Here is a 26,591-nt window from a genome sequence, read left to right on the forward strand (position 1 = left end):
TAGCCACGCCGTTTGAGACCCATTCACAGTGGTGAAAAAGTCTGTAATGAGAGACGATGTCACAGCGCGAAGTTGCACTGTGCAGGTACAGCGGCTCACGGTCCCACACGCTCTAGGAGGCCGTGTCAAAGGGGTTGTTTAGTGTGGACTTGAGGGTCACGGGAACAACATTTTAGTGCTTTGTTGTTTGTTTCTTATTGTTTATAAACGCCTCACCGTCGGTAGATGAGACAGTTATATATCACTTTCACGGCAAGGCCAATATCACGACGAGGTTTTTCTTAATTAGAACACCGCCTTTTCAGAGGTCACTCACAACAGCCCCACCTAGTGTAGATGTCACGATCCGCCACTGCCCATTGTGATCTGGTTGATATTTAGAGGTTGTTCAGGAACCCCTCCTCCTCCTCTCTCCATCTATGCCGCACGGGGTCGGCAACCAAAATAACAAGAAAAAAAACGCATTATGTCAAGAGGCGCGATGCACTGCGGTGGTGAATACGAGACGGTGGCGGCCCTGAATAAACAACGTCACGAAGCAGTCCTTCAAGAGCCGCGTGCGGCTCCCGAGCAGCAGGTTACCGACCCCTGACCTATGCCTACGCTATGACCCTATGCATTGACTGTCAGAGGTGTTCCAACTCCGTCGAGCACCCGGTAAATAATTGAGGGATTATCTCGCGATTCACAGTGCTTCAGTTTGGCAGGCGGATTAATAAAACCAGGAGGCGTGACCTTCACAATGACATTTTTATTTTGAGTGGGCCCCACATTCGCCACGCTTGGTTAGTGCGGGGCGGGTGATGTTGTTGTGCGTAAACATTGGTGCGTAGAAGTACAGCACAACAATGCATTGTGCTGCCTTGCCCTCTGCAACTTGTTGCGCACAATGACCGGAGGCGAGGGGGTGGGACAACGACCCAACGCGCCGTTGTCCCGTGTTGTAGTATATTCTTGAAAAATAATATTAATGGCTTGAGAAGGTTGGGTCACTCGTGGCATGAAGCTTTCTCTTTTCGTGACCCACAGTAGGTTTGGTTAATCATCTCGCTATGGTGGCTAGGAGATGTTAACTATCTCGCCTGGTCGAGGGTTCGATCCCGACCTTGACACCTGTTGTATAATTGGAGTCTGCGTGCCTCTCTCCACGTGGTCGCGTGGATTTTTCTCCGGGTCCTCCGGGTTTTCCCTCCGCATTTAGAATGAACATGCGTTTAGGGTATTTGTCTGATATAAATTTCCACGTGGAAAGCCACTTAGTTGAGCTATAGTTTGTGATAGCCAGGTCGCTTCTGAAATATATCTGTATAGCTCGTGGGCCTTACCTGGTAAATAAAAAAAATAGTTTAGTTTCGTTAGTTTAATCAGTCACCCGCACAATCAGACATTGACAAAACCGATGTGAAAAATGCGCCCGCTAAAACCTTAAACAACAGTGTCTCTGCGCTTCCCACTCTGTTTACAACACCACCTGCTCGGCCTCACGAGGAGGGCTCACAGCGTACTCGCTGGCTATCGCCGTTATTTCGCGATGCTGACAAACAAAAAAAAGTTCCCGTCGCGCTGAGCAGGGCCATTTTTATTTTAGCACCGAGGAAGATGCCCCTGGGGAGGTCACATGGGTGGGGACTCGGGAAGGTACGGGCACTCCTGAACGCCTCTATCGTATTAACGCGTATGCTAAATGTTGCACATGAGCCAAGTTCCCTGTGTACTGGGCACTGGAATGTCCGGAGCATGCTGGTGGCCGCAAATGAAAACCTGATTTAATGTAAGTACTAAAAGCTGTGGATTTTTTTGCCACCCACGCATGCATCTGGTGGCTAAGCCAGCAGTTTCACGTCGTGAGCGATTGACCCAGAAGTCCGTAAATCCCGGTGTGCAAATTCTCTTTTAACCATCGGTGTTAAAAAAAAACAAAAAATCCTCTTACAACCTTTTGTTGCTAAGTCAAGAGGTGATAACAATGCAATATCTCCACTGCTGCTGCAGCAGAATTTCCTCACGTAAAGTGTTGTTATTGGCGTCACGCTGAAATACGACATTCTGCATTCATATACCCGGGGCCTTACCTGTGTCGAGGTGTTACGGGAGGGTGACACGCGGTTGTAGGGCGGTGGCCACAAACACGTCCGCTACGGCCACCACCCTGGGGGGTTATGGGGGACGCTGTGATCCCTCCCAGCCCCAAACCTCATTGAGGGACTGTATAAAAGGTGGAACCCGGAGAGCTGAGGGGCAGTTCGACTCAAGCAAGATGAAGAGCCAGTGAAGAAAGAAGATCGACTAGCTAGACCCTGGAACTCCTTTGGCCCGCTGCCCTTCTGAGGGCCGGGCAAGGCAAGCCAGGGTGCGGCACCAGAGCCGCGTGGGCCGATGTCCTTCTGAGGGCCGGGCTCGTGTGGCTGGTGATCGGGACCTGCGCCGAAGCTGGGCCAGGTCAGACAGCCTCCTGAGAGAGGACCAGGATAGAGGGAACCAGGGAGCTGGCGTGGGCTAAGGCTCGGGGAACGTTCCCTCTATAGAGTACGGGTTTAAGAGGCCGTTACCTCTTCAAGTATCAGATTCGCCACTGTAATTGAAGCGTCTGTAATAAATACGTGTTGCCTCCAATGAACAGTCTCCGACGTCAATAAGGCAACTACACCTGTGCTTGTGTTAACTTAATAACACTGTCACGACTCTGACGACGAAGTAGTAAGAGCCACTTTTATTTGGGACACAGCCATATGAAAGGACCCTAGGCTCCATGACTTTGTCTTCCAGCTTGTAACGTCCTCCCAACGTCCTCACTCCTCGTGCTGTCCCCTTTTATATTCCTCAGCCCCCTTTCTCGAACCTTCTTCTCCTCGTTTTTCTCCTTTAGCCAATCCCTGTCCTTCCCCTCTAACGGACACTCTCTCTGTTTTACGATTGATCTCCTTTAAAAGTCTGCCTCCCGACCAATCACCGTGGAGGCCTTTGTTGACCAATCGGAGACCTTTGTTGATTTTCAAATAGTCGTTAGGCTGCATATTGTCTTGGGGTCATTTTTCGGTCGTTACAATACTCATAATATTACAACCATTTGTCAATCCACTGCTGGACAAAAATACATGTTCCCCACGCTGTCTTGGTCATTGTGTTTTTAGTTTTGTTGTCATACTAAACCAAGTTCTTGAGTGCAGGTTTGTGAAGGCAGGGGGCATAGGAGCCAGATCAGTGAGTTACACTAGCCAGTGATGTTAACCGTGACCGGGAATTGAACTCAGGTCACCAGGGTCATAGCACAGTGTAGGCATCACTACGCTACTGCTCCACCCCATACGAACCAATGCTTAACTCATAAACGTGTATTAGTTGTGAATGTATGCGTGTTAAATTAGAACACAGGCATTCGCGAGAAATATCACGATTCATAATTGACGTTTGGGTCAGATCACCGGGCGAAACAAATGCGTGTCATAAGCCCTGCACCACCCGGCACGGGAAATGTATAAAGATGTCACGTAAACGAACATCCTAGTGTGTTACTGTTTCAGAGTACCGGTGTGCTGGATAGCAATGTCGCAAAACGTTGAATAATTGGGCACGAAGATTTGCATGTATCAACAGCATAACTAATGTGAGCACGTTAACCTCTGACCATCGCTTACAGCCACTTTCTGCTTTCTTGTTGGGCACTGTGATGACATCACACCCGCCTATATAAGGTTGGAGGGCATTTTCACAATTTTGGCAAACGCCTGATAATGCTGGTTGTAACTATCAACGAAAGGTCCAACAACACTGGTGAGCTGAAGCAGTGGTGCGTTGTCAGGTTGGTTCAGGCCAAACTTATTCATTGGCTGTGTCGGGCGGAGAAGGGTTTACGATGCAACATTTTACTTGCATGGTGATCTGACCCAACAATTCATTAATTTTGATTTAAAGCTTTCGTGACTGCAGGGATTCATATACTTGGTTCTTTCGGTAACGTCACGTAGAAGGGAAACAATTAAAGAATACAATTCTAAAACAATAAAATTATCACGACGTTTCTACTGCAACACAAGCAATCATCATCAGGTGTGAAAACCACAGCAACTTTTTTCAAATGTTCTTGCTGTGGTTTTCACACCTGATGATGATTGCTTGTGTTGCAGTCGAAACGTCGTGATAATTTTATTGTTTTATTATTTTATTGTTTCCCTTCTACGTGACTTTACCGAAAGAACTAACAATATAATTCATTAATCATCAATCGTGTACGCTTGTTAATAATTGGCGTTTTTCAGGAGTACATTCTATTCATTTCGCTCAAAACAACGATCTCAAGCCGCCGCGGTGGCGAGATGCTAACTGCCTCGCCTGGTATGCAGGAGGTCGTGAGTTCGATCCTGACCCTGACGTCTGCTGCTGCTGTATATTTGTAGTTCTCTCTCTGCATGGTCACGTGGATTTTTCACCGGGTCCTCCCCTTTTTTTTCCGCCACATTTAGAATCGGCATCACGTGTTTAGAGCATGTGGCTTCTGCTACACATTTCCACGCAATAAGCCGCTTCGTTGAACTATCATTTTGTGCCCAGGTCGCGTCTTACCTCGTAAAATAAAAATAGCTTCAGAGTTGTTGAGTTGCCACTCCTCAGTCCGTTGTGCATCTTTAGGATGGCACGGCCACGCGTTGGCCGACCGTGCCAGCTTGCGGTGCGTTGTCCCTGGGCCCGCTGCTTCACGTCCTGGCTCTCTCTCTCTCGAATGTGGGCCCCTGGCGCTGTCGCGGGGGGGCGGGGGGGGGGGGGAGGAGGAGGTCAGCAACCAAAATAACAAGAAGAGCCATTTCAGTTGTCGAAATCGATAAGACAAAAAAAACAACCTTAATATTTCAAGAGCCGCAATGAGAGACGGCGGTGGTCCTTGAAAAATGACGTCGCGAAGCCGTTCCTCAAATAGTCGCACGTGGCCCTGCAGCCGCACGTTTGCCGACCCCTGCCCCCAGGTCAATGCAGCCTCAAATTGGCGCCGACTGCGCACGGTAACCATCAGCACCGGGGCGAGATGAAGGTGGCCGGGCGTGGTCCCACACCGCCCCGACCCTCACCCCACCTCACCCCAGTCTTCACAGGTGAAGTGCAGCACGAGTTCATAATCGACTCCATTCGAACGCAGCTGCGATGGTCTCCGCAGGAAACCTCCCTCGTTGTACCCTCGCTCGCTCGCTCGCCCCGTGCTCTCCGCTTAATGTTGCAACATAAATCAAAGGTGAATTTCACTCAACAATGTTACAAATGCCGCACTCGTTCAGCAAGGAAATAACTCATTTGTTTTGCTTGTTTTTTTTTTTAATATCCGGCAGTTATTGCCCCGCGAACTATAAAACTAACGCCGTTAAATTAAAGCGTGGCAATACGGTGTGCCGCTGGCGTAGCGTTTACTAGCGCCAGCCATGAAAGGATTCACTCACGCCACTGCCGGCGGAAGGCTCCGTCCACTCGACGGAGCTCTCGAGAGCCGCTCAGGTGAGCGGTATTAGGCCTACTCTTCCACGCGGACCGGCCCGTCTTGAAAGAGATGGGAGCCTACTCACAGGTCGTGACCCGGTGATCAGCGAACTTGGGGGGTCGTCAGCCAGAGGGGTACACGGCTCTCCAAGGAGCTGCTGCGTTGACGGTGTTTATCTAGAAACCCGCCGTCTCGCGTATTCACCGAAGTGCAATTGGAATAGTGAGCGTTTTATGTTTAGTTTGTTAACGAATTCGTTATGTTTTTGTTTGGCGACACCCTGACCCAGAGGGAGGACCAGGAGCGGATCAAATACGTCGTCCCGGATGTTGGCCTTGGCCAGGAATTGAACGCGTGCCGCTGGGCTGGTATTCTTCCCCGCTTGTGGTCTATCAACGATCCGCGAGCGTTAGGGTTTTTGTTGTGAATAAGTTAAGGAAAAAATCGCAAATTTGTGATCTACCGGTCATAAGGTCGCTTCCCTCGTCGTAGATCCCCAAAGACAAGGACACGACCAAGCAGGGGTTAGTTCTCGCTTGATGTTTTCAATATCGCTGGTAGACTAGAATGAGTGGCACGCGATTAGTAGGCACGGCCGTAGCAAAGGGCATACTTGGCGTGGTGTGTCGGGTGGGGATTTTTTTTTTCCGGGTTATTTTCGACAGTTAAGCCCGAGCGCCTGGTTCATCGCTCAACGCGCTAACCGCTGCCCCACCGATATTCTGCACGCACGCGTGCACACACACGCAGGTGCAGGACGCATGTGATGATGCGATGAGACAGCGGTTAGTCCTCGGAAAGGTCACGCGGGTGTAGAGAGATGGAAAGCTGCAAATGAACGCGGTGGAGCAGGGAGAGCCTGTGCTCGGGGCCACAGTTACCAGAACGCGTGGCATGCGGTTACCAGAAAGAGTGTCGTGTGGTTACCATCCACACCCATCCACCACCCATCCATCACTCATCCACCACCCATCCATCACTCATCCATCTCTCATCCACCACCCATCCATCATTCATCCATCTCTCATCCACCACCCATCCATCACTCATCCATCTCTCGTTCATCACCCATCCATCACCCATCCACCACCCATCCACACCCATCCATAACTCATCCACCACCCTTCCATCACTCATCCATCACTCATCCACCACCCTTCCATCACTCATCCATCACTCATCCATCACCCATCCATCACCCATCCACACTCATCTATCACCCATCCATCACCCATCCACACCCATCCACACCCATCCACACCCATCCATCACCCATCCACACTCATCCACCACCCATCCATCACCCATTCACACCCATCCACCACCCATCCACACTCATCCACAGTCATCCATCACCCATCCACCACCCATCCACCACCCATCCACACTCATCCACACTCATCCACCACCCATCCACCACCCATCCACCACCCATCCACACCCATCCATCACCCATCCACACCCATCCATCACCCATCCACACCCATCCACCACCCATCCACACCCATGCACACCCATCCACCACCCATCCATCACCCATCCACACCCATCCACCACCCATCCACACCCATCCATCACCCATCCACACCCATCCACACCCATCCATCACCCATCCACACCCATCCATCACTCACCACAGCTTAAGAACCGGCGCTTAGCGGAGCTGTGTGTATCTAAGAGCCTCAGGCTCTGCACTGGTACAGCACCCGTATCGGTGCAGTTCTTTAACAAGTGTCTGGAACGCAGTGGCTGGCGGGGCGAAGGTCAGCGGGCGTAGGAGGAGAGACATCTCTTTGGTCTTCAAGCCAGGACCCGGCGACACTCCATCAGCAGTCGTTCAATATATCGCGTGCTTTGTCTAAACCATTTAGCGATAAACACAGCAAGTGCACGAGGCACGTGTGTGGCTCATGTACGGATACAGGAGAACAAGAATAAGAAAAACAACAACCAACCCCTTTGTCGGGAAATGTTCCCCATGCGAAGTCAAAACGGCGCAAATCTAAACTTCTGTTCCGATTCAGCCGGCGTCTCGGGGCGCCCCGGTGTCGAGCGCCATCTCCAAATTACTCGCCAGGCCACCCACCCCTCGACTCTCTCTCTCTCTCTTCTCTGAAGAAGGGCCATCTCCCGAAACATTGTGACGTGATAATCGTGAGCACGGCAATCTCTGTTGTTTTTCTTATCTTCATATGTATGCCGTTACGCTCGTGCGTAACTCGTCTCTCCACGCCAAGTCGGGGAAGAGATTCGCCCCCTCTCACCCCCCCCCCCCGGCAATTCAACCCGTTCCTTCCTGCGTATTGCTGCACTACGCTTCCGGGGCTGGAAGCCAACGTCGATGGTCTGACATAGCCGCGAGAGGGCTGCAGGAGAGAGTTCGTGCAACGTTTGATATTTCATCCCCCCCCCCACCCCTCCTCCTCCGCTGAATGAGCACAGGTCGCGGTGGACGACTCCGCGGTCCATTGTTTGGGCTCCATTGCCACGATCCCACTGCTGCAGCTGGCATTGCATGCTTCTCTCTGGGTCTCTGTGGGTCTCTGTGGGTCTGTGTATCTCTGTGGGTCTCTGTGGGTCTGTGTATCTCTATGGGTCTCTGTGGGTCTGTGTATCTCTATGGGTCTTTGTGGGTCTGTGTATCTCTATGGGTCTCTGTGGATCTGTGTATCTCTATGGGTCTCTGTGGGTCTCTGTGGGTCTGTGTATCTCTCTGGGTCTCTGTGGGTCTGTGTATCTCTGTGGGTCTCTGTGGGTCTGTGTATCTCTATGGGTCTCTGTGGGTCTGTGTATCTCTATGGGTCTCTGTGGGTCTGTGTATCTCTATGGGTCTCTGTGGGTCTGTGTATCTCTATGGGTCTCTGTGGGTCTGTGTATCTCTATGGGTCTCTGTGGGTCTGTGTATCTCTATGGGTCTCTGTGGGTCTGTGTATCTCTCTGGGTCTCTGTGGGTCTGTGTATCTCTATGGGTCTCTGTGGGTCTGTGTATCTCTCTGGGTCTCTGTGGGTCTGTGTATCTCTATGGGTCTCTGTGGGTCTGTGTATCTCTATGGGTCTCTGTGGGTCTGTGTATCTCTATGGGTCTCTGTGGGTCTGTGTATCTCTATGGGTCTCTGTGGGTCTGTGTATCTCTCTGGGTCTCGATGTATTTACGTGTCTTCATGGGCCTCTGTGTATCTCTATGGGTCTCGATGTAAAATTTTCGTGTGTCTGTGGGTTCACTGCATGGTCCACAGTGTGGGTTGCATGGCCACACTCCCAATGCCGTGTCTTTAATATTCAATTCGTGAAGGAGAGACATGCGCATCAGCCCATTGTTGTTCGTCGAAGGATGTCAACGCCAGGAGGTGTGACGATCGATTCTCAAGTGAAGCGTCTTTTTCTGGACATCTGCGTTGTCCCACTGTGTTCGCCAGCGTGGAACAATGCAGGCGTCCAGAACAGACGCTTCACTTGCAGAGGTGATGCAGTAAATGGTCGCGATTCAGGGTGATGATTGCGTTGCATGGCTGCTGGAGCGACGATTACTAATCGAAACAACATCGATTATTAAAACACACGTTGCATGTACGTACTTATGTATGTGCGTTGAACTTCTTTCGCACCGTACGTACCCAACCGTGCCAATCGAAATTGCCACGTGTGTGTCGCGAGCTTAGGAATCGGTGTTAACCAAGGAATGGATGCATTCTCTCATTCCTAGTAGGCAGACCAACTCTTACGCCTCTGTCTACGCGTGTGTTCAGATCGCGTCTTCAGATCGCGGTTGGAGAGAGGTTTGCTGGATCAGAATCTGCTGGATGGAAGTTGACTCAGTCCATCATCTCTCTGGGGGTGGATACAATTAGTACCACTGTGCGCGCAAGTCCTGCGCATAGACTTGTCCCTGCCATACGAAGGTGGAATTTAAACCACCGGATCAGGGCTATAAATGGGTAATGAGCACCAATGCCACAAATGAGCATTGAGGCATTGCTCATTGGGGCATCGAGGCACCGATGCTTCAATGCTCAGTTGATTAAAAAAAGAAACTTAAACTCTTGCCATATTTTTTATTCGTAGTCTGACCTAAACTAGTTGGAACGTTTTTTTTTGTGAGCAAAGTTTGCATAGCAGCCAAAACACGGCGCAGACTCTGTTCTTTCCGAACGTCGTGGGGTAGAACGTGAGTGTCGTCGCCTCTGCTGAATCTCTCTGTAGACACCACTGCTTGCATGTCATGGGCCGGCAACAGTGCTAGCAACAGTGCGGGCAAGAGTGCTGCTGTAGGCAGTGCGGAGGGCAACGGTGCTGGCAACAGCGCGTGACCACCAGCGTGCTTCTTGCCAGCGACGCACAGGTTGCAGAGAGCGGAGGGCTACCTTTTATTTTATTTTCCACCGGAAAGACGCTCGGTGTTCATGAAAACAAACACGCGGGCAGAGCTCCAGCTACTCACATCTGCGTCTCCAAACGTCAATTATGAACACGGCCCTCCTCCGGTGGGCATTGATATTAAGAGCAATCATGAGGGCATTTAGACACCCCCCTCCTTTCTCCTCCATCCCTTTTTTTCTCCTCCAGGGCTATCAGAGCTTAGGAAGAAGACGGTTATAGACAGGTTTTCATTGCAACTGCAATCCGTAATGTGCGGTTGTGCTGGTGTCAACCTCCTTTCATGCCCATCTGTGTTGTGCACCTGAATCGTCGCGTTAACAATACAAATATACATGAAAAAAAACTTTTTTTTTAAACACGCTTTCATGAAATGTACTTGTAATGGAAGAACTCCACGACTCCAGGAAGTGGGCCCGAAGCTTGCCACAACGTAAGGGGACCGTGGTCATGTACAGCCAACGTCAGTTGACCGTGGACAATTAGACCCAAGCCGAAACATATCATATACAAAATCATGTTGATTTTTTTAATGATAGAATTTAGTATTGTATGACATAAGTATACCAAGTTTACAGTCGATACCACATTGGGAAGTGGGTAAAATTAGAGTTGCAAGATTTGAGGATACAACGACAACAACAACAACAACAGACAGAGTGAGTTAAATAAAAGCGTGTAATACTAAAAAAAAACTAAAACAATCAAATGGACACGGTGCAGTCCGTCGACCTGTTTGGCTTTCCAGAGCGCTGCTACCCCGATCGGCCTTGCTCGTGAAGCTCTTTGCACCGCCGCCGTCCACGGCTGTCCACTCAGCACCGGCGCGGTCGCGACGTTCGCATTCGCCCTTTGACCTTTTCATTAATGGGGCGCTCCGCCACCGCGGGGCACCCTGCGTACGGGGGGACCCGGCGCACACCGCAGGCGCCCGCGAGCAGCCAGCGGCCTCGCCCGGGGACTCTTCCCCCGCCTCCCCCGAGCCCTCGCGCGGTGACATTCACTGAGGGCGAGGTCCCCTGCGCCGCGCGCGCCTCACAGCCGAACGTGCTCGTCGCGCATGCTTCATGCTCCTGACGACATCGACCGCGATGGGAGGCGCGGAGGACAAGGGACTGGGGGGGGGGACCACCCACACCGGGGCGACGTCTGTGACAAGGAGCTTCACAGCTCATCGAATTCCTCCACTATGAATGCAGATTCTGAATCTGAGCGCCCGGCGAGAGCCGAGTGGCTGCACGGGTTAGGGCAGCGGTGGGCAATACGTGTGACATCGCGAGCTGCAGGTACACCGCTGAATATTGGTTGTGGATCTCAGGACAAGTCAGGACAAACACGTAAGCAAGCATGCGACAATTATCGTTACGATGGCTGATGGCAAATATATATTAAATACTACTACTTATAATTCTGCCAGTAAGCAGTGCCAGTGCTTTATGTCCGTACTCTTTCGTGGTGATAGTCGATTACTACTTTCTGACATCCACCAGAACCTATGAACCTATTCGTATTTTTCCAGGCAAGGCCCACTATGCTATTAGCTTCTTTTTCAGAAGACACCTGGCCACAAATGGTAGCTCAACGCAGTGGCTTATCGTGTGTAAATTCATAGTAGCAGCCAAATAGTCTAAACGCATGATGTTGATTCTAAATGTGGGGGGGAAATCTGGAGGAACCAGAGAAAAATCCACGCGGCCACGGGGAGAGAGACACAAACTCCAAATATACAGCAGGCGTCGGGGTCGGGATCCAACACACGACCTCCTGCATATCGGGCGAGGTAGTTAACATCTCACCACGGGGAGAGAGAGACACGCAAACTCCACATACACAACAGGCGTCGGGATCGAACCCACGACCTCCTGTATACCAGGCGAGGTAGTTAACATCTCACCACGGGGAGAGAGAGAGACACGCAAACTCCAAATAAACAACAGGCGTCGGGATCGAACCCACGACCTCCTGTATACCAGGCGAGGGAACTAACATCTCGTCACCGTGGGCCAAATGTCGCAGACGCAAGTCTCTCGCGTCGTGCCGTAACATAAAACAAACACCGCACGCGCAGAGACGTGCGGTGTGACTCCGGCTTCCGAGGGTTCACACATTCGAGACGCGAGGCGAGCGAGTGGTGTGAGTGGGTGAGCGATTAACTCAGCGCCGCGATTCACAATTAGTTTGTCGTGTTAGTTTAATGGCCAACGTTGACACGTCGCCCTCCGCCAACCGACAGCCAATCAAACCGAGTTGACAGGTGGGGGAAATGTGCCGATTGATTTGGCCGGAGGGGAGGGCGGGCTGCAAGGGCGGTGATTGTTGCAAAAGCGAGCCGTGCGTTGACATCGATCACGAGTCACGAATCGTTATAGTGGCCGTGGAAACCTCGGACGCTCATTGTTCGCGCCGAAACGCTGCGGCCGATGGATTTTTGTAATTAACTTCCCCAAACCAGTCTTGACTTACGATGCCCTCACTTGGCGTCGACGCCGGCCGGGCGAGGCGGGGCGGACGCCGTCGACGTTCGAGGGGTGGTCGACCCCCCCCTGCTCGCCCCGGTGGGCTCTCAGAGGGACCTCACGGAGCGAGCGCGCAATTCTTGTCTGCCAGAAGCGAGTCGCGCCTTGTTCTCTCAACTATGACCGCACTCGGGCTGCTCAGTACGGCAGCATTGTTGTTGATGCTATTACTTTACTTACTGATATATGTTAGCTGAGGTCATCCGTTGAGATGGAACTTCTCATGTGCAAGGGTGTCCGTGGCGTGACGCGTAACACGCATGTACGTATGTTGAACTTCTTTCGCACCGTACGTAGCCAACCGGGGAAGGACAACAAACCAAACACAAACAAGAGCCGGTTCAAAACAAATGAGAAACGGAGCGAACACGTCATGATCGCGCGTACGAAAGTTGTACGACTTTTTTTTCTCTTTTTAAATCCACAACTTATATCAGAGTGCATTTCGTGTGTCCACAACATCGAGTGGGATTACTCCAGCGACGGAACGAGGAACGAGAGAGCGGAGGCAAGCGCGCAGGGCCATCGCGCACGCACGCATCAAATGGTGCGCGCCGCCGGCGCGGTTGCCACCAGGAGCTGTCCACGGTTCTGCGTGTGGACTGCCTCAGTGGACCGATGCGGCAGCGTCTATTTTATTGTCCGAGCAGCCCTGGCCCCAGGTGATGGTCCTGGCGGCGCGATTGCACAGGAGGGACGCGCGCAACGAACTCAAGGCGCGCCGCGTGGTGGAGCCGTCGCGGCCCGGGCGGCTGACGTCTCCAGATTAGTTTTTTTTGGCTTTTTGCACGCTCCACTTTTCTTTTTGTTTTAAACAGCGGATGCACAAGGCACGCGTCGCTCCGTGCGCGCGCGCGCGCGTGCTTTTGCACGGCGGCAAGCGGCGGTTGTGGTGGCAGCGACAGTGGTAGTGGTGGTGACAGTGGTGGTTTACATAACCACAGCACCCCCCCCCCCCGCCGGTACACGTGGCCGTGGTCTACGGCGCCGTCGCGGCTCCGCTCGCTCACGCTGCGCCTCTCTCGCTCTCCTTCCGCAGAGCTGGGGAGCCGCGGACAAGAGGCACTGCCAAGCCAAAAGGTGAGCCGCGGTGCGCCCCCTGCCGCGCGCGCCCGGGGCCGGCCGGACAGTGGCCCCGCGCGCGGGTTATTTCACCGCACTTCACCACGCTGCTCGGTGGGGGTTTGGGCGAAAGCGGGAGAGGGGGCGGGGGCACAGACGTGGGAGCGTAGATGTACGGTACAACGGCGAACTTTGAATCGCTGCACGCGAGGCAACCCCCCCATCAACCTCTTGTGCAAGGTTGTCGCCCATCCAAGCACTATCCGAGCTCGACGCTGCTCACCCCCGAATCCTGACGCAATTCCCAGCGATTTATTCGTTGGGGAAGAACATTAAATGAGCGATGGTTGACGACGACGAAGTTATTGTGTCGATTTTAGTGCAGACATAACTGTATCTCAGAACGTCATTTAATTGTGATAAATGGCGGCGTGGCACAAAGCACTCGACTTGAAGTCAGACGGTTTCAAGTTAAACTCCTGCCTGTGGCGCTCTCGAGGTGCGTAGCACTTTGTGGGGAAGAGAAAAGTGGTTTGTCATACGTAAAATAAAAAAAACGGATCCCCGCTATAGGAACTTGGAATTTCCACTGTCTCAGAGCCGCCCTCTGTGATGAGCACCACACCCCATGCTCCTTTAAGTGGTGGGGGGAAACTTTTTTTAGTTTTTTTTTTTGGAATGACAAATTGAAATGCTGGCAGAGTGTCGCGGAAATCCTGAGCGCGCAGTGGCGCGGATTATTGCGACGGGGGAGAGATGACGTGCATGCAAGCTCGCCAACGAAGTGCGTGCGCCAATGATGCGTTTTCTGGCTGGCACATAAATCCCACACATTCTGCAGCTCAGATATAAAAACTGAAACTTTTTTTAAATTTGAGTTTGACAGGTAAGGCCCGCTGAGATATATAGCTGTATTTCAGAAGCGACCTGCCTATCACAAATGATAGCTGATCTTGTGGAAGTTAATAGCAGCCAGATACTCTAAACGCCTGATGTTGATTGTGAATGTGGGGGAAAAAAACAGAAGGGCCCAGAGAACAATCCATGCTGCCAAGGGGAGAGAGACGCGCAAACTCCAAATATACAGATGTCAGGGTCGGGATCGAACCAACATCCTGTATATCGGGCGAGGCAGTTAACATTTTCATAACCACAAAGTGGCCATCACCACTCCTTGCCCGATCGATGATGCACACAGACCCCTGCCTTGACAGGACAATTAGTGACGCCGCTTTGAATCCCAGAGGTATCGTGCAGCCCGCGTGAACATGTTTTGAGACACCGACCCTCCTATTAATACATTCAGCAGCCCGTAATGTTCTCTCGCTGCGTTCCCCTCTTGTCATTTCCACGGCCGCAGAAGCCGCCGTGCCCAGGGGTAAGAAAATGAGAAAGCGGTCGAAGCCTCTCATTGAGTGGCGCCGATGATTCCGCGTTGTGGCAGGTTGAAGGCAAACGAGTTCAACTCCGCCCCGTGCTTGGAGCAACTTTCACCGTTTCGTCTTCCATCGTTCTGATTACTCATTTAGTTGATCCTGGGCATTTCTCTGTTGTTGTAAAGAAGCTTCCCCCCCCCCCCCCCTCCAATTATACCGCAGCCGCATGAGGTAAAATCACACGCGCGTAGACCTCCTCCATTTTCACGTGCCGCTCGTTCATTTTAATATCCACGTTCACGTGGGGCCTGTAGCATACGATGTTATAAAGGGGCCGTAAATAAAATAAAAAACACACTTTAATATTAAAACACGTATTTTTTTACTTGCATGGTAAAGTAATGATATTTTCGTTTGCTACACAGCCAGATAATACGACACATCGTTCATAAAAGTTGAAGGCGGTATAGTACTAAATTAATAGAGCAAGTGCAGAATCACTGAATCGGAATTGACAGCTTGCAAGCGTTTAGCGCGGGGCCTTTGAAAGTGCGGGGCCCGTGGCTACGTGTGCAGCCACTTTCGCTGCCAGGATAATCCGGCACTGGTCGGCGGCTGACTCGATCGCTCGCCGCGCCGTGCCCCGCGAGGCCGCTGCCGTCACCGCGTTCTCGCTGCCCGGTTTATTTCGGGCCCTCGCTTCGGAGTCCCGCAGGCTCCACGCGCGAGTCGCAGCCTCTCAGCAACGAGCCCAGGCCGAGGGCGGTCGCTGGCTTGGTCGCCGGGGAGACGGACTCTCTCGGGAGGGTGCTTGTCCTTGCCGGCGAGGCCAGGGGACGGGGTTGGAGACCGGGCCGAAGGTTGCGGAGGGAGTTGGGTGGAGGCGGGGGGCCACGTAAGGAGTCGAGGCGAGCCCCCCCCCCCCCCCCCCACAAGTTGTTTTTCTTCTGGCAGTGTCACGGTCGAGGCGGCGCGACCTGAGGCGCAGCTATAGAGGGGCGGCGGGGGGGTGGCAGCGTTGTGTGGCGACGCACATAGGGCCCAGTCGGCCGCAAGGGGCCCCCGAACCAACGGATAAAGAAGCCACACAAATTGTCAAGACGTTTTTTTTTATTAATCACAAAATTACCTGCGGTCTGCCATGGACCAAGCCCGGTGATTAACGCCATCTGTGGCTATCGCATCAAGAGAGCAACAGCAGCAGCAAGTCGCACGATTAACTCATTGTGAGTATTCTTTCCATTCCATATATTTTTTTTATTATTAATAACTGTCACTGTGAGTCTTCCTCTAAACCCAATATACACGGTGCGACTAAAATAATATTTAGCTTAACACGTAGGTTTTCGCGACCAATATTAACCATAATACAGTTTTTTTTGGGGGGGGGTTAGATCGCGTACATATATAAATGTGTCGTTAAAACCCACCACCACCCGACGCAGCCAATTCGTAAGGTTCGTCACGAAAATTGTCACGTTCTGTTTACGTGACAAACCTTACTAATTGTCTGTGTCGTGTCGTGGCGGGTTTAACGTCACATATTTATATTTACGCGATCTAACCCAAAACAAACCGGTACCAGGGTACCATGAACAATAATACATCGCATACATATTATTGCATACGGGGTTAAAAAACAACATCCGTAGCTATTTCAGTGAAAGGGAGTCGAGAGAAAGTGAGACCTTGCATAGCCACCACCTCCACCACATTGTTTAAATCGGGCGCTGCGCCCCTGGACGTGACACGCGCGCTGTTCGCTGGGGGGGGTGGAGGGAGGTGGAAGGGGAGGTGGAGGGGGTGGAGGGGGGTGGAGGAGGTGGGGTGGAGGGGGGTGGAGGGGTGGTGGAGGTGGGGTGGAGGGGGTGGAGAGGGGTGGAGGGGGTGGAGGGAGGTGGACGAGGGGTGGAGGGGGTAGGGGGGTGGAGGGGGGTAGGGGGGTGGAGGGGGGTAGGGGGGTAGGGGGGTGGAGGAGGTGGGGTGGAGGTGGGGTGGAGGGGGTGGAGAGGGGTGGAGGTGGGGTGGAGGGGGTGGAGAGGGGTGGAGGTGGGGTGGAGGGGGTGGAGGGAGGTGGAAGGGGAGGTGGAGGGAGTGGAGGGGGTGGAGGAGGTGGGGTGGAGGGGTGGTGGAGGGTGGTGGAGGGGTGGTGGAGGTGGGGTGGAGAGGGGTGGAGGGGGTGGAGGGAGGTGGACGAGGGGTGGAGGGGGTAGGGGGTGGAGGGGGGTAGGGGGGTGGAGGGGGGTAGGGGGGTAGGGGGGTGGAGGAGGTGGGGTGGAGGGGGGTGGAGGGGTGGTGGAGGGGGTGGAGGGGTGGTGGAGGGGTGGTGGAGGTGGGGTGGAGGGGGTGGTGGAGGTGGGGTGGAGGGGGTGGTGGAGGTGGGGTGGAGGGGGTGGAGGTGGGGTGGAGGGGTGGTGGAGGTGGGGTGGAGGGGGTGGAGGGGTGGTGGAGGTGGGGTGGAGGGGTGGTGGAGGTGGGGTGGAGAGGGGTGGAGGGGGTGGAGAGGGGTGGAGGGGGTGGAGGGGGTGGAGGAGGTGGGGTGGAGAGGGGTGGAGGGGGTGGAGGGAGGTGGACGAGGGGTGTAGGGGGGTAGGGGGGGTAGGGGGTAGAGGGGGGTAGGGGGTGGGGGTGTAACGGCTTCACCTCTCCTCTGGCAAGTCGGTTCAATGCTCACAGTTCAACATCTCGATCTGATTTGAGGATACAATTACCTTCCTCTGGAAATGCGTTTTTGTGTTCAGTTTTGTTTCCCATTCATCCCCCGCACCTCCGATTGGCACGGTTGGCTACGTACGCCGAGAAAGAAGTTCAACGTACAGATATATATTTTTTTACATTGAACCCGTTGCATATGCGACGGTGACAGGCGAGAGAACGCTCGGCCGGAAGGAGCGATGTGTGGGTTGTGTCCTCTGGGTGGGTGAGCGAGCGGTTAGGGAAAAAAAAATGGATTGATTTTTTTTTTATGTTGCAGCTAATGTACCAGCGACGAGAACCTGTGTAAGTCAATTTCGCCCATTGTGTTAGAACATGTCGTCGCACTTGTACCGTCTCGTTTGTACTTCCGAGTTTATTTAATATCTCCGACAGTCTCGTGGCGGTGTCACAGTGTCGCTCGCGTTGTGTTTTGTTGCTGCATGCATCTCGCCGCGCCTTCGCCCACTTTTGTCCAAATTCAACGACGCGTGCAACATCCCCGGCGCAGCCGTGCGGCAGCAACGGGTCGATCCGTCCCCGCGACACGTGCGACCGGGCGAGCCTTGAGAGAAGAGATGAACGAGTTGGTGAGACGACGAATCGTCACCCCGGCCACCGCCCCCCCTGGCCCTCCCGCTCTGGCCACACAATCACCCCCCGTCGCCGTGCGGTCGAGGGGGGGGGGGGTGTGCGGTTGCCCGGGGCTCGGCTCATCGCAGACAGACAGCGGGTTCACCGGTGTCCGTGAACCCTCCGTGTTGACGCTCCGCCGTCGTACAGACGCGGGGCCACGGCTTTCCGATGCCCCCCGCCTCCTGCTGAGGGAGAGGTGACGCACACTCACACGACGTTGTTCATCGTCGCGTGGGGAATAATAAACAGCCATTTTCTGTACTTTTGAGGCATAATCAATTAGAAAATAACACGTACTACCCAGGAACAACGTTTTTTTTATTTTGTTACACAGAGAATTATTTCTCTTTGGGTCTTTCGGTCAAGTCACGTAAATAAAAAATAATCGGTCACGGCGTTTCGATCGCAACACAAGCACTCGTCTTCAGGAGAGAGAGAGAGAGAGATAAAGCTGCTGAGACAAGGTCTTATATAGGCCTGAGCTGGGTGCATCAAGGTAGGTGGGTGGAGCTAGAGGTGGTCCAACCAACGGAGGCTGGGCCATTACTCCTCATTTAAGATTTACCGCGCTGCACAGACCAGGTGGTGTGGCTGGCCGAGGAGAGACCGGCGATCCGGCAGGCGCAGTTGATGCCGCTGTGTGGAGGGCAGTGCGGGATGGAAGGCCTTCGGAAAAGCGGGCCGATATTGATCGATTAATAATTAATGACTGTATTTATTTATTTTCTCAGGAGAGTCACGCCGAGTCCAAGGACGCTTTTTCAGGATCGTACTGCTCCATTGGGTTTTGGTTTTTTTTTTGAGATGTTTCCTTTCAGCCAGTGAATATACGAGTGTTCATTCTCTGTGCGATGAACGTCATTGGCTCCACATTTTTTTGTTTTATATACCAAACAAAGCGCCACGATCTAAGTACGCTAACCACCTCTCTATCCGCCAGGGCCACGTTTCTTGAAAGTGCTTGCGAGCGCAGAATTCGCGAGCGCTGACACCTCGTTCCAATGGGGGGTAAATGGGATTACATTCCTGGCACGAGTGAACATCGTGTGGAAATGGTAAATGTCAAATAGCAATGACTACAATAATAACGTATTGTGAAGAATTATGTGTTTTTTTATTACCTTGGATGATGATGATGATGATAATGTGACGACGGCAGTGGTGGTGGTGGTGGTGGTGCTAAGAGGAATTCAGGATGACGACTCCTGGGGACATGCGGGGTGTTTGATGACAACGTCCGCAAAGAGCCGCAACGCTTTCCCCGACTGCAGTCGCGTTCTCCTGGACGGACCTCACAGTCGACTCGCTTGCACCAAAATGTCATAAACGAGTCGACTAAGTACTGTACTGTACGTATGAAGTGAGAATGCACGATAGCGAGTTGAGAGCGGGATTACTGCGAGGCGGAGGACGAAGCGGGCTTCAGGGAGCGCCCGTGCCTAATTTTCGCCGACAGTGCCAAATGTGGTAACATTCTGCACGCACCTCCCCGATGTCAGTGGTCTGGCACTGCGTACGCTCGCGAATAGCGAATCGGTATACATTTAGTAACTCCCGATATGTGTGCGAATCTCGCGAATCCAGAACTTGTGTACGGTGAACGTTTACTGTGGTATCTCATTGCTAGATCCGGCCGTGAGGCTTCTTCTTGACGCTGATCAGTGATATTAAGCGATACCGAACGGCGCTATTTTAGCCACTCGCATCACGTGACAATTCTATTTGTTCGGCTGTGTCGGGTGGTGGAGGGTTCTTTACGACACAAATTTGACCCCCCCCCCTCCAGATCTTTACTCCGTGGCCTAGCACAAAAAATCATAAATATTGGCTGCGAGAAAACGACTTCGCGTGAAGTTAAATTGGTATCATTTATGTACGTTGTATTTTTACGTTGCTACCGTACATTAGCCCGGTGAAGTATTGCATACAAATCCCGTGAGAGATAAAAACAAAACGGCGTACGAGCGCGCAGTGGTTCCCAGTCGTGCCGAGTCGCCTTTCCGAGCCGAGTGTGGGTTCTTCCACGTTGCTGTTTGGCGCAGTGTTCTACTGTTCGCTCCACGTTGCCGGAATCCTTCTGCAGTTCGTCGCAGAAGTTTCCTTTCACCGTCACCACCAGGAAATAAAAACGAAGGCGGCATTAGAGCTTTACACTCCGCTGCTCATGACGCTGTTGTCTGGCTTGACAGCCTGAATGTTAAATTGTAGTTGTTGCTCTGCATGGACATCAGCAGCCGTACGAACGAAGAAGGTGACCAGGGAAATATAGAACGGGGTTTCAAACATCCGGCCCATTCCAAAGCGCGTCAGCGATACTTGTGCCTAAGAAGGTGGATGGCCTCATGCCAAGCGCCGATCGTTGCTTGTGTGGTTCGTTGATCCCGCGTCATTCTGTGCACCCGATCAGCTAAGCCAGATTTGTGTGTACGTGCACATGTTGAACTTATTTTGCACCGCACGTAGCCAACCGTGCTAATCGGAGCAGAAAGAGCGTTCCAGATGGGCGCAGAAGCGCATCGCACGATGCAGTGACCATCTTTGTTTGATGGTCCGCCAAAAAGCAGTTGCGGGGATGACCCGGAGTTCGCGTGGTGTTGGCTTATGCCCCTTGATGAAATCAGCAAGGTGTTGTGGTTCATATGTGGCAAGCAATCTGTGTGTGACGAGTGCGACCTCACGACGTATTCGTACGGCAACCAAAAGCCAATGCAGCTCGGCGAGCACCGGACGGACACGGTCGGATCTTGCAGTGCCCGTCACGACGCGTGCCAGAGAGCGAGATGCTCGGATGAGGACTGCGTGGGGTGAAAGCGCCGCAGGTCGTGTGGGTTCCGCGCACCCGGATCCCACGCCGGACTCTGCTACCGAGCATTAAAAAAAAATCTAAATCATCCACGCAGGCTGCGAAACTGCACCCGTTTTATTTTGTTCTCAAACGCCAGCCCTCAAGACGTCGCTTCCAATAATCACGGTACCCAGATAAGCCTCGATAAGCCGCAAGACTTTTCCCAGGGGAGTACCGCTACGTTGGGATGTTTGGCCATGAGTTCCGCAAGTGACATTATCAACCTTTCGCTCACTTTCAAACATTCTTGGTCCTCCAGTTTTGCTGAAAAACCCAAATAAGTGCGTATATTTTCCCCCACGTGACGTAACAGCTTGATTTGATTGGCTCTGTTGGAGGGTTATTGTTAAAATAAATGACATGAGACCTACATGATCGAACCCAAAATAAACTTAAATCTGAATCCATCAATGAGAGTTTGTGGCTTCGTGTGGGAGACCTCGCAAATGGGGGATACTCTCGGCACGGCCATCTCCTCACCACACCTCACTGCAGCCCCACGCCTACAACACCTGGAGAGCCCTGGTGGTGATGGTCACCCATCCAAATGCTGACCAGCACAGTTGGCTACGGACAGTGCGACAGAAGCTCAACAGCCATTTTCTCCACTGACATACACGCAGGCCGATCATTCATTATACGTGTACGATATAGAGCACGTGGCAAAATCCTTGCTATGGGAAGTAATTCGCTAGCTCAGAGTGGAACGAAGCGGACGTCCAGAATAAACACCTAATTCGAGACGCAAACATCGCACACCTCCTGGCTTCAACACTCCTGGAAGACACCGGTTGGCTGTAACCATCGACCACATCAGACCATCGCCAGGCCGATGCACAACATCCCCTTCATGAATGTAAAATTAAAGACGCAAGCCACGGTAGCAGTGCGATTGTGTCCATGCAACCCATACCAAGGGGCCGTATCGTGAACCACGACAGTCTGCACTCCTTCAACAGAGGAGAAACCTCAAAACGACGCGAACTCTCTCCTGAAGCCCTCTCGTCGCGGCCGGCAGACCCCGCAACATGGGCATTTAGCTCCTGAAACCATATGGTTGCCCTCGTGCGCAAGACTTGAATAGAATGCACTTGGCATGCTGGACCATGCCGTGTCACCGGGACTAGAGTGCATTAGCTAATTGTTGTGTCGCACGTCACTCAGTCGCTGGGAGGAAAATGCGTTTTCAATAATCATCTAAAATACCCCACTCCCCCCCCCACCCCTCCCGTCCACTCCTCCATGGCAATATGCTTACAAACGTTAATTACTGAGCAATAAGTGGACAATGGTGGGGGCCATGTAAATCAGTTCCTTTTTACGTCGCTGGTTATTTATTTTCTCCAAGTGAATTTCATTCCAAGCGGCATCATCAGATCATCAGCAGCAATTATCTATCCACTGCTGGATGAAGGCCCCTCCAAGCCTTCGCCACCTCCCATGGCCTTGCGGCGCGACGATCCGCGTCGTGCCCCCGTGCACGCGGCGGCACGGGCTGGTTTCATGGCACCATCTCCGCGGTGGACGGGACCCTCGTGCTCCTTGCCCCTACTGGCTGGCGCTCCGCCGCTGAGGCCTGGGCCGTCCTGCCGTCGTCCGCCCCTTGCGACGCGTCCCACACCATCCCAGTCCGAGAGAACTTGTGTAAGCGCTCCGCGAGATGTCTCCTTCTTGGACACGGTTTTTTTTTTTTAAACGATGCGCCCGTAATTGTGCGAGCCCGTGCGGCTTCGCCGACTGCTCGCACCTGGCCGTCGTTCGGGATTTTCAGAGATGGAAATAGCCGCAAGTGCTCAGGTCGCTCCCGCGCGCACGGCGGAGAGACGGAGAGAGAGAGCGTCGAGGTTGTTGCAAGCGAGTTGCTGCTTGAGCGATGAGAAAGTCTTGACGCTCAATTGACACCTCCGGATGCTCTGCCACGACTGTGCAACGATAATTTTTTTTTTTTTAATGTGAAGCAGAGGAATTCTTTTTGACGTTTCTGCAGAAATGTTCGGTCGTGAGTGTGCCTGAGCCAGTCAACGAGCGGCAGAACAAGAATAGTATATAAATGCAGATGAGCCTGATGGTGCGAAGTTACGCGCTGCCCGTTATCCGCTCCGTGCTTTCGGGGGGGGGGGGGGGGTTGTGTTTGCGCGAACGCCGTTTTGCTGCCGTTTAGAAGCCTGAGGACGCAGAGCAGGCGGCGGGCGCCTTGGCCTGCCCACAAAACAGTCTCGCCCAGGTCCCTCGAGGAACTTTGGGCAGTTCCCGGTCCGTTTGGAATTTTTTTTTTCGGAAAATTACTCCTTAATGAGCAAAATTTAAGGAGAAATTGAAATATATTTGTTTACACACTGTACGTATATCTGTTACCTAGCCCATCCTGCTACTGCCTGCACCCCACCCCACCCCCCCCAGCTACGACCAGGCCTAGCCCACCCCCTATCACTACCCCTATCAGTATCCCTACCACTATCACGACCACCTAGCCCAACCCCTACCACTATCACTACCCCGATCACTCACCCTATCATTACCCCGACCCCAATTACAACTCCTACCCCAACCCCTATCACTACGCCAACCTCTCCTTAACCGATGCAACTTGTTCCCCTGTCACCGTAACTACACAGACACTTTTAATAATAACCCCTCTCTTGATCTCAACCACTATCATCTGACGTGCCATTTTATAATTGTTGAAAAGAGCCTTGGAATAAGGCGCCTTTTGGCGACATCTGATCCAACACTATGTGAGACGAGGCTCTAAGGAAAGCTATCTCGGGTGTGGACCAATACATTTCAAGGACAGTGCCAATACATTATCAGAGTTATGTTTTTTGTTTGCATTCCGACCGCAGGTATTGTGATCAATGCAAACATGACTCCTTGTAAAAAAAGGTGTCAGTTTTGTTGCCAGATAAAAGAGTAAAAAAAACAATTATTATCATTATTTGCACCCACGATTCCTGATGTGAGGGACAAAGCGAACCCCCCCCCGCCCCGCCTCCCCCCAAATAGAGAAGTCAAACTCCGCCTACGGCCTTAGGGTCACCTTGAGGATCCTCGGGGTCACGAGAAGCAGGGCACAAAGGCTTCGGCTTTGCGGAGGAACATTCCCAAGCGCCGACCGTAACGGGACGCGGTTTTTACCACGGCACGCAAACTCCAGTGGGTACATCGTTTGCAGACTGATTGATGCGGTGTGTTTATATTGTTGTTGTTCTTGTTGTTCTTTGTTAATTGGCGATGGCGAGTAACGCGAAAAAAATACCAAAAACAGTACATACAAGAGGGTACAAACGAAACGAAAAACTCTCGATTGGATTTTATTGCAAATCTAAACTAAACAAAGCTCTTTGTATTTTTACCAGGTAAGGCCCACTGAGCTATATAGCTCTTTTTCCGAAGCGACCTGGCCACAAATGATAGCTCAGTGAAGTGGCCTTATCACGTGGAAATTGATAGCAGCCACATACTCTAAGTGCGTGTTGATTCTAAATTGAGCAGGGAAAACACAGAGAAAAATCCAAGCTACCATGGGAGAGAGACATGCAAACTCCAAATATGCAGCAGGCGTCAGGGTTGGGATCGATCCCACGACCTCCTGTATACCAGGCGAGGGAGTTAACATCTCGCCACCGGTGGTGCGCAAACAAGAATCGAGGTCATTTGGCAAATTTCCGGTGTAGTCGAGCAGAGCGAATGGGTTGCACGCCGAAAGGGCCGTGGAGCGTGGTGCTGCGTGCGGATCAGGCTGCAGGAAGTCTTGCAACAACGGAGGGTGCGATGAATTAACCGTCGTTAATTCATCGCTTGGGTGAGACACAGCTCGATCAATCGGAATGGGTGTACGGTAAATTTGGCCCGTGCTTTAACATGCAGACGAAACGTGAAAGTGAGAGAGATCGAGTGAAGAGTAAACTTTCTCGTAAACATCTCAAGCGGTTTTAACTTTGCAGTGCGGCTCCCCGGCGTGGTGTGAGCTCAGGCGCGCACGCACTCCCCATTAATTATTCACGAATTCGCCCCAAAGTCTCGATAAAAACACCAGTCACGTCCACGCCGTTCGGATAATTATCATCAGCGGTAATTGCTCCACACGCGCCTCCTGAGAGGATAAAAGGGGGATGCTTTTACTGGAAATTGGGAGTAAAGACTCCCCTTCCCTTATTAGAAGCTAGATCTATTGTTTGTTTTTGCTTAGCAGATTTTTAAAGACCGGTGGTGAAATGTGAAGTTCTAGCTTTCGACAGAGGAACGATGGTGGTTCCAAGCTTGAGTCAACGCTTTTCATACATATATTTAAAAACACATAGACATAGATGATCTCTTGTGACGTGGATCTAGAATTTGAGAGCCTGTATTTGTCACATTTTCCTTTTGTGTGCATGTACGGACGTTGAAGTTATTTCGCACCGTACGCTGCCACCCGTGCTAATCGGAGGTGCGATTGTCTATCGTCTGTCACGTTCGTACCCCGGAATTTATTCTTTCGTAAGATCTTATCAACAGCAGCCTTCGCTTTCGTGAACATTCCAGCCTCCGCCGCTCTTCGCGGAGTCATTGCGTGCGGTCCAAGCGTGTAACGCCTACGATGCGCAGCTCGGCTTGAGAAGGTCGCGGACGGTCGACGGCAGATCATCACGGCGGGATACCTGGCACAGACCTGCTGACTGCTCTAACCAAACGGGGCTCATGCTGTCTCATAGATCACTATCGTCAGTTTTATAACCTGTGGCGTTATCTCACAACAGGAGGCCAACACCGTGCCACTTGTGACATTATTAAGAGCTCCCGGAGCAAAAGAAGAACATAAATTATGTATAGACAACCATGAAGATTTTATCGCAAACAGCAATGGCAGTTTTCTTGCATACGGGATATTGGGCCCATGCTGGATGAAGGCCATCCCAAGCTGCTGCCCCCATTCTTGTGTTGGTAATCATACCACGATCTCATTGTCAACTGTATCATCATCAGCCATGATCAGTCCACTGTTGGATGAAGGCCTCCTCCGCAAGGTTATATTTATATGTTGGTCTTCTTCTGCATCGCGTCTCCTGTCCAACCTACAATGGCGGTCTTTTCCCAATAAATTTGCACAGGCCACCGCTTTTGGTGTTTGGCTTTGCCAAGTCTTGTGGAGTGCCACCGTGGTGCTGCAGGGCATCTCAGGAGATGATCCATGTGGCTCGCTTCTCCTGACAAGCACACGTTGGGCTCCGCCACGTGAACTATTTGTAATTGGAGCCCAGACGAGAGCTCTTCGCTGGGAGGTGATTCCTCGTCGGCTCCATTCAGCAGCTTTGTCGCTTGATTTTTGTCCAAATTTTTTTTTGCCAGAGGGAAGTTCTGGAGGATTCCGGTGATGTGATCAGAGGTTACAGCGGAGCACAGTAGTACAGTACTTGGCAGAAACAAATGCCTCATGTCACAATATTTATTACCATTTCGGCCACTTTGTGCTGAACATTTTATCAAGGAAATCAATATTACGCCAACACATTAATCGGACGTCGTACCTAAATTGCTCTTGCCACAATGTGTTTCATAATCAATTCGGTTCATTTGATATCTGACTGGGGTCACACGTTGGTTTCGGATGATGGAGAGTTGACGTCCACACTGCTGGAGTTGCGCCC

At 52.1% G+C, this 26,591-nt stretch overlaps 1 protein-coding gene across 3 annotated transcripts in view; it reads left to right on the forward strand.

The window, feature by feature from the left end:
• ANKFN1 (ankyrin repeat and fibronectin type III domain containing 1) overlaps positions 1 to 26,591 on the forward strand; it is a 254,019-nt gene that overhangs the window by 97,815 nt on the left and 129,613 nt on the right. For all 3 annotated transcript variants that reach the window (XM_076072300.1, XM_076072298.1, XM_076072299.1), the window contains one exon: positions 13,391 to 13,431. In XM_076072300.1, the coding sequence (XP_075928415.1) occupies positions 13,391 to 13,431 (41 nt within the window). The remainder of the gene's footprint in view (positions 1 to 13,390; positions 13,432 to 26,591) is intronic.

Source organism: Petromyzon marinus, chromosome 37, assembly GCF_048934315.1.
Source record: "Petromyzon marinus isolate PM22_M1 ecotype Great Lakes invasive population chromosome 37, UKy_Petmar_22M1.pri1.0, whole genome shotgun sequence".
NCBI classification, from domain to species: domain Eukaryota; kingdom Metazoa; phylum Chordata; class Hyperoartia; order Petromyzontiformes; family Petromyzontidae; genus Petromyzon; species Petromyzon marinus.